Below are 9,066 nucleotides of genomic sequence, written 5' to 3'. Positions count from 1 at the left end.
GATTCAGGAGATGGTGCCCCAGGAGTGCCATCAGTGTGCAACAAGCAGGCACATGCTGTCACAGACCATTTTCCTGTCTAGTGCTCACATGTGGTGAACAGACGATAATGGCTTGTCTTTCTTTGCCCAGTTGATTTGGTGTTACAGCATACCTAAAGCTGTATGCTTCACACACAGCTACAACACCCTTCACCCATAATGTCTGCAGTAGTTCATCTGTCAGTATCCAACATGTGGAAAGGAATGGTAAAAGCAAGTCAAAACACTGGTCCATTGCAGTAGGCAGAGGTTTAACATGGCACCAGTAAGAATGAACACATATGTCCTTGGATTGAATGTGCATCATTTTTCCTTGTATTTTAAATAAAAGATTTTCACCACTGTATAAGTAGAAGAAGAATCATGTTGGTAACTTTCATGTAATACATACAGTATAAGCAACCTGGAGCAAAGCATCTGTCTCAGATGTACAGCATGTATTACTTGTACCAGTACTAATATAAGGCCAATTCCAGTGACAGCAACATTCACCCTGACTAAGGAAGACTGAGGAAGCACTCAAAAGTGACTTTGTGGTAAAGCACTTTGTTGTGTAAAGGTTAGAAACCATTTTTCTTTACCATTATGAAAAAATAAAACGTTAGGACTTATTTAAACATCAATGTTTGCAGTGTTCATAAGAGTTGCTCATTTGAAACTTGAATTACATTAAATAATCCTTCTATCCCGTGCATTAATGTACATAAACCCACTTTTAAAATATATTGTAATGACCACGGGTTTCGGTACGGAATGGAGCAGGCGTAGGACTCGAGGAATGAGGTTGAACAACACATTTATTAACTCGAACCAGGGAAAGGTACAAACACAGGGACAGGGGTTACAGCGATTCGATTTCGATTATTAAGAACTTTATTTTCTTTTCACAAATAAATACAGAAAATCACAAAATATAAAGCTTTACATTAATATATATATATACCTAAAACAGTATATATGAACACATCTCATTATGTTTAGACAAGGTAACAGTTACATAGCAACAATTTATCTTGTGCAGGTGCATTTTTCCAAGTCATTTTTCATCACTTCAAAACAGGACAAATCCCATTCTTTACTTTTACATGATAATGTTTATCACAGATTCTTGAGGTACCGTCCTATGCCCTCTATTTTCCACAGATTTTCTGCTTCCTCCTTCCCTTCTCTCCACAGTTCTCTGAGGTGATAGTTCTCTCGGGTAATGGACAGGGCCAGGCTACCTGCTGCCTTGACTGGAACCTCGATGCCTTTGAACACCCCCATGTTCCTCACTCTCCACAGGGCGTCTTTTCCACACTAACACACACAGGAAGGGATGAGGCGGTCTCCCAGCCTCAGTCCCACTATATACAGTCCCGTATTCCCGCCCACAGGCTCTGTTCTCAGCCCGCCTTGTGTGCGCATGGCTAAAGCGCCCTGCATGGCGCTACAATAAAATCTAAAAAAAAATATTTGGTAATTTTTTGCCAACGCCTTTTGGGACTTTTATTTTGAACTCAAAAGTCGTCCTGGAGCCAATGAGCGGCTTTATAAAAGGCACCGACAGTCTGATAATCAAGTATAAAGTTACCAATTATTCAAGTAGCATGTACTAGAATATAAGATAATTACAAAAAGTGGTGTTTCCAACTTCAATTGCTGAACAAAGATAAGGTAGGTAAAACTGTTTTGTGTTTTTAAGGGATGTTTTGTCTTTGAATCATTTAGTTTTTTAGTAGTTTGGGAATGCAGTACGTTAACATAATAGTGTTTCGACGGCTAAAATAGCCCAGAAAGAAATTAACAGTGTTAATAAAATACAGACAAAAGCTAGAAGAGCACAGGTGGTGCAGTGGTAAATGATGACCGGTCGAGGGTCTTGTTGTCTTGATTAATGGTGGTGCAGTACAGCCTGGGTACGAGAAACTTTGGTCCTTACTGTTATAAAACTTAAACGATTTTATAACTAATTTTCAAATAGTTTTTACCTTTTCAGGTATGCAGTTTAAAAATATATTGTGAAAGCCTCACACAAATTTCTCGGTATTACGTTTCAATACTCGAACAAAAACGGAGAAGTAAAACACAAAATGCAATATGAAAGTATCAGCTTTACAAAAGATGAAAACAAAAAAAAAAACATCTTGGGATCATCTTCGTATTTGCTACATAATCAAAACTCAGGTAAAGACGTGGATTTACACAAATAATTACTTGATATGAGTTATCTGTTGTCATTTTAATTGGCAAATATTAGGAGCTAGTTCTCCCTGGCAAGTTTAAACAAGTTTAACAAGGTTCAGTTGTTTTTTTCAGAGTCCTTTTAGAAAAATTGGGGGAGGGGAAAAAGGTTTATTCCATATGGCTTAACGGCATAAAATTAGTCAAACAATTACAATATTACTGATGTATTGCAGAGTTGGAGTCACTTCCAAATTTAATTAAAATTCATGAGTAAGATCAAATTTGAGTAAAAACTGGTAATGAATTGGAATTGTCAAAAACTTCAGAATCTTAGAAGTCACAATCTTTGTGAATAGAACCCCACTGATTCCTCTTCTGAGTGAATTGAAACTGCTCAATGTCCATAATACCAATTCAGTCATTTTGATCATCAATAAAGTGCATCACAGTAAGCTGTATTTAAATGCGTTTTTCCTCACATAATTATTTTTTACATTGACCTATGAAAAAGAATGTTAACTTTATAACAGCTTGCTATGAATATTTAAAACTGGCTACTTCTGACGGCTTACCTGTTTAGTGTTCACCTGTTGTACATTTGGCTTTCTTCAAAGGAGATGCAAAATCAAGGGAAAAAAAGCAGCTTTGCTGTTAAATACTTGGCGAAGTCTTTCTTATCCAACACATACACTACAGAACAGTTCCAGGAGCAAAGATGAATTATTGTTTTACAGAAAAGAGAAACTGAAATGAAACAATGAATAGTCTTCTTTAAACTATAGACTCAGTGATTTCTTGTCTGCGATGTTCTTAAGGGGAGAAAGATGACTGCAAGGTAGTCAGAGAGGACTGGAGACCAGAATTATACTGAAGCCACCTCAAGTTCAAGTATTTGGTAGTTATTGTATGGGCTTGGATGCTATCCTCCATATTGTACATTTTGCAACTCTAATGATTGTGAGAACAAACAGATGCATTAAATTTTACAAATTAACTAATCATTGATTTTAGGGAAAATGGAGCACATGGTCAAAGGTCAGGTTGCTGGGAAGGTTTAGAAATCTATTGAAATGACTAGATCATTCTTGAGAGGTTAGTAATAAAGTGAGTAAATAATTCTCTATACCTTCCATCAGAAAAAAAAAAGTAAGGAGAGCTCGATTTGTATCCTTCAGCCAACTAAGAAACTGCACAGTGAGTAGACTCCCTCCATTCCAAGCGAGACAACACAACATTTCCCAGGCAATCTGAGCACTGAAAAATGATTTTCACATTTAGGAAAGGGACTGTTGTCTTATGTTTTGTGAATATTTATTTCCTTTTTGTGGTCCCCGTCAGACAAATGTCCCTAAAAGTTTGATGCACTATTTGGTACATGAAGAAAGATTCGATTAGCATCCGTCTAGGGAACTGTTTCAACTTGATTACACATGATTTCAGATGATAAGTTTTTTTTTCCTTATTTGCCGTAAAACAATTTTCCATGGGAATAAATGTCATGTGCAAGGCTTTCTGGTTCTGTAAAATGCTGGGTCCAAGTACCCACAATTATTGTAAATCATAGTAGCAAAGATTGTGTGTTTCTGTTAATAATTGTAAATATTTGATTGTATCTGTAGCTGTGGCTTTTGTTTATTACTTCACTGTCTTGCTGTGCTGGGAACAGTAATTAGGCGCAAACAGGTATTATAACTGGCTAGCAAGGCAAGCTGGTGTCTCGATCTGTTTTTCTCTCTGAAAACTAGCATTTATTTCATTTTTCTACATTCCCTGCTCATAAAAATAAAAAGTGCCCACACCACTCTTTATTTGCTGCATCTTATTGTATTCAAATATACAGTATGCCTTTCAGAGAATATAGTATTAACTAAATCTGCACCAGACTTTTAAAACATGTATTCCACATTGACACAGGAGAAGGTTTAAAATCATGAAAGTTAATTTCAAAAGTAAGATTGACAAATATCAAAGTCTAGGTAATTTTTATAGACTGGAATACTTAAGAACTGGTATTTCTATGACACTCATATTTAATAAGTTTAAAAATGTGTTACAGGAGAGTGTAAAACAACATAGCATCAGAACAAATGAAGTGTCATGAACAGTTGGCAGATGATATAGAAGACTAAAAGGAGCTACATAGCCTTTGTCATCCAGTACTGGACTGAACAACATCAGAAGAGGAAATGATTGGCACCAACAAGCAGTGAACCCATGGAGACTTATGATGATGAGATGATTTAAAATATTTACAGAAATTGTTTCATTGACAATGTAAATGAGTTCCATTCTTACATTTAACATTATCCTTAAGTGAAACTATTTTAAATCCATTACACATTTGGTAATTTACATCTACATTTCCTTTGTTTCTTTACAGGAATGCTGACTAGAAAGCTCAACCAACAGTTTGGAAAACCTGTTAAATCCTTAACTGGGTGGTTATTGACCAAGTTCTTCTTATGGCACAACCGTGTCCTGGAAGAAAATGCAGTAAAGCTTGCCGAGATTCAGCCAGATGACACGGTGCTGGAGTTGGGTTTTGGGCTCGGGCTGGGGCTCCAGGCAGCTGCTCCTTTCCTCACAGGCTCTAGGGGAAAGCTGTTTGGCGTTGATCATTCTGAGTACATGTTCGCAAAGGCCAGTGAAAGGATGAGGGCTGAGATTGAATCTGGAAAGGTTACCCTCTTCAATGGCAACGTCATGGCCATGCCCCTTCCTGACAGCAGTGTGGACAAGGTCTACCACTGCAACTGCTACTACTACTGGCCTGATCTGAAGGTTGGAACCTCAGAAATCCACAGGGTGATGAAACCAGGTGGGCTGAAGTGTCAGACAAGGCAGCTGTTTCATAGTGCTGGAATAAAGCTGATTCCAGGGCTTAAAGAGAAGAGTTATGAACCTAGTTTTGATGGAGACTAAACACCTTAAAACCTAAAATAAAATGAGAAGAAACTAAGAGACAAAGGGATCCTTTGTTTGTTTCACCACCCACTGTGGTGAATGTTACATTTGATGATTGTAAATCCTACATTCAATTCTGTAATGTGCTGTCTGCGATGCTGTGTTTTGGCAGGTGGTCTCATGGTGACAACTCTCAGACTCTCTTCAACCATGAAGGCAGCTTCAATGAACATTCTCCTAAATGATAACTGGAAACCCGAGGTCTACATGGAGGCCCTACGAGCCACTGGTTTCTCTGATGTTCGAATGGAGGATAAGCAAGACAAGAAAATAGCTTTCCAAGCCATTTTTGCCACGGCTTCTAAATGATGCTTCTAATAAATTGTTTCTCTGAACAATGCTTTCATAGGACAACAGCACCTAGTAGTTTATACTGCTAATGTATATTACATTTATGCACACTTGCTCAGATCACATTTGACTAATTGAGACTGGTTTGAAGTTGGGAATTGAGTTGATTATCACAATGGTATAGCATCTTCAATAAAAGACTGAAATGAAGCCTTTCAAGTGTTTTTGTATTTGATTTTTACACATTCTACATATATTAATTGGAAGTAGCTTTATTGGTTGCATTGTAAATGATTATTATGATTCCCATAATCGCTTTTATTTAATGTTTTCCAGGTGTGGGTGTTTATAATGTACATCTGATAATCTCGCCATTCTTTTAGCTAATTTAAGAAATTGTTTTCTTGTTTCTTTAAACTGTTTAGATATGCATACAGCCTCCAGAACAGTAACGTTAATTTAATAATTCTAAACACTACTCAAATGCAGCATGCTATTAAACAATGACAACTGCACAGAAATGCATACGAATCTGTAACTCTTTCAGATTTTTTTTTCTAAAAGGGTACATTTTTATTTCACATGCTATTTTACCAGACATTTGTGGGGAATTACCTCAAAAGACTGTTGTCAGATGACTGGAAACAGAAGGCAGGTCCTCCATTATGCAAACTGCACCAGATGAAAGGAGACAGACTAATCAAAGACTGTTTTGGAGATGGTAAGCAATTTAGCTGCCCAACTACTAACAGAGAATGACAACATCTAGCTAGCAACTTAAAAGAGGAGCTAAGACTTTTGTGGAATTTGTTGACTTTGGCTCACACTCTAAATAAAAGTTCACTATTATCCTTACCTGTCACGACCACTAATCTGCCCAGACCAGCCCCCAAGAGGACTAATCAGTTCCAGCAGCAGGGTGATAATTACAAACGCCGCCGCATGTGTTAATTTCACATCAGACACCTTACCATGCGGCGGGCTGCATTATTTAAGCTTCCCTTACCCGCATATCACTGCTCGGTATTGAGTTCACTTCTCGTAAGCGTTTTTGCCCCTTTTTTTTTTTTTTTTTGCCTTCCTGGAAATCTGTCTACACCTTTTGCCTTCGGACTTCGGAACTCGTCTCCCCCCTTGGATCGTTTGCTATCTGTGTCTATTTCGGATTTGACCCTGCCGCTCTCTTTTCGACCACGATTCTGTCTCACGTTTTGGATTGTTCGCCACCAGTGTCTTTACCGGGTCTTGACCTACCTTACACCTTCGGACTACGATTCAGCTCCTGATTTCATGACTCCTAACTCTAGGGTGAATCACAAACAGAAATGGACATAGCATTCTGAAGGAGGCAGAATTTCAATTTTTGAATTTTTCATTTATGTATTTCTGTTTTAGTAGGAACAATAGTGCTGCAGCTTGATCCAGTTTTAAAAAGAAGCAAAACTTCTACAGTGGTGTGAAGATTGCAGATGCCAAAGATTATGGCCAAATAAAAGATGAAATTTTAAATAGTCATGATCTACATGCTGAAACCTAAAGGCAGCAGTTCTTCTGCATTAAAGATGCAAAGGGACACAAATCCCACCACTCACACTGTGAACCTAATCCACACAAACTACTGTACGACGCCCGATCTCACAGAAAATAATGTAATCTTCCTACCTGCTAGGAAGGAATAGGTCCTGCAGATTATTAGTGATCCTACTAAACACATTATACAGAACAGAAACAGACAAAAACAAATCTTAAAAGAGGATTTTACCTCACTGTTTTACCCAAACACACCACACAACACTGCTTTATTCACACCACACAACACAGTTTAATAGGTCCTTTCATAGAACTCGTTTACAAATCGCTGTCTCAGAACTGCTGTAGTGCTAACGACAACAATCACTGGTTTCTCACTTTTCTCCACTCTTCCCTGGTAAGCATTATAGGAGCATAAAGGCACGAACCTCCAGATTCAGAGACAGTTTCATCCCTCAAACTGTAAGATTATTGAACTCTGCTGCTACCATTGACTAAATTCATCTACATTATTGCACCTGATGTGTTTTTTTCTCTTTGCACAGTTCTTGTGCTGACCTGACCTACTTTCTTAAAGTTTAATGTTATTTAACGCAGATGTGCTGTGTTTATGTTTTGGTGATTCCTTAATGTCTTTGTATTATAGCATACCTACATGAAAAACTTTTCAATGTATTTGTGCATATGACAAATAAACTGAACTGAGGAAGAGCATACCTCTTTCCAAAAACGCACATTCATAAGCACCACTTTTAAACTTCATGTACAATACAATGGAGCCTGGAGCTGAGACATGAACAACTACATAAACAGTTTTGTACTGTATGTACTGTGGCGTCGGGACTATTCAATTTTAAATACGAAGGAGGGCTGTGCTTCCATTGCTTTATTTGGGAAGCAGATTATAGAATATCTACATTTAAACTTTACATTAATTGTAAAAAATGTGCTTCTTTTGGTGAACTTTTTTTGGTGGGGTGGGGGGGAACGGACAGAAGGTGGAATGCATTTTTTTTCTGGATTTGTGATGGATTAATTCACTTTTCGAGTGCGAGAGTGAGTGGTTAAGTAATGTTTGCTATTTGGTGTTAAAGCTTCTTGTAACATTCATAAATGCTTACTACTTTCACTAATTTCCACTGTTACTCGTGAATGATTCTTCGAATAAATTTACCCCGTTACCTTTGAGCTGTAAGCACACCTGGGCATTCGACGCCAGGGCTGGTCGTTACACCGCAACTAGGAAACGCGCGTAACTGAGAAGGGGGCGGAATTACAGTAGCAGCTCATGCCTCTGTCCATACACCGCCGACCCTGCAAGAGAAAAGAAGGGAGAAGCGCTACTTTTCTGTAAACAGCAAAGTATCCAGTCGCCCCCACAGACGCACATTAGCTACTGCACTTGACATGTTCTACTAATCTCTTGCATTTCTCAATCGGGTTTAATCGACTCTGTCCTGTGCTCCAAGTCATCGATATGTACGTACTGTACTGTACCTCTGCGCATCCTTAAAGCTAAAAGGCTATTGTCCCTGGTGTGTGTTTTCTGATATATCTTTTCTTGAAATAATGGTTAATATTTCAATATAAGATAAACACAGTTCTGAGCTTTTCTTTCAGTGTTATTACTTCTTTATGAAACAGTAGGACTATGCAAAATACGTAGACCCTTTTTCAGTGCAGTTTTGCGCTTGTTTTGCATTTCAGGTGGACTGTTAGCTAGTCATGGTTTTTAGAGAAACCAATTCCATTTTTTCATAATCGACTGTCGCGTTCAGGAGCAGCCCTTATTACTAAAATGTTTATTTGTATATTACCATTGGAGTTCTGACAAGATATTCAGCACAAACGCACCGCTTGGAAAAATGGGAAAACATCGAGTTTTAATTGTAAAAGAGAAAGCCGACTAGCCACTTTTAAGAGAAACAAAGAGGGTAAAAATAGCCGCGATACACTTTCTATTTAATATATCCTGTAATTTCAAATTGGGTTATCGCGATATATGCGAGAGCACAATGAAGACGTACTTTGCGACGTTTTAATCATGCAGTCTGTGTTCAATGTAAACGTATGAAA

The 9,066-nt window shown here is 37.9% G+C and overlaps 1 protein-coding gene across 2 annotated transcripts; it reads left to right on the top strand.

Moving 5' to 3' along the window:
• Positions 1–1,590: 1,590 nt before the first annotated feature.
• LOC148830855 (uncharacterized) lies at positions 1,591–5,670 on the top strand. 2 transcript variants are annotated; one of them, XM_088921988.1, is made up of 4 exons: positions 1,591–1,695; positions 4,262–4,479; positions 4,586–5,023; positions 5,282–5,670. In XM_088921988.1, exons 3-4 carry the CDS (start codon positions 4,588–4,590, stop codon positions 5,476–5,478), a joined length of 633 nt encoding a protein of 210 aa, XP_088778114.1. In that variant the 5' UTR covers positions 1,591–1,695; positions 4,262–4,479; positions 4,586–4,587; the 3' UTR covers positions 5,479–5,670. The 2 variants fall into 2 exon arrangements, with proteins under 2 accessions (XP_088778114.1, XP_088778115.1); XM_088921989.1 differs by lacking the exon at positions 4,262–4,479 and having other exon boundaries at positions 1,630–1,695.
• Positions 5,671–9,066: the final 3,396 nt, after the last annotated feature.

The sequence above is a fragment of the Atractosteus spatula genome, chromosome 7, assembly GCF_055471065.1.
Source record: "Atractosteus spatula isolate fAtrSpa1 chromosome 7, fAtrSpa1.hap1, whole genome shotgun sequence".
Lineage (NCBI taxonomy): Eukaryota > Metazoa > Chordata > Actinopteri > Semionotiformes > Lepisosteidae > Atractosteus > Atractosteus spatula.
The sequence above is the reverse complement of the archived record's forward strand: the minus strand, read 5'-3'. Positions and strand labels throughout refer to the sequence as shown.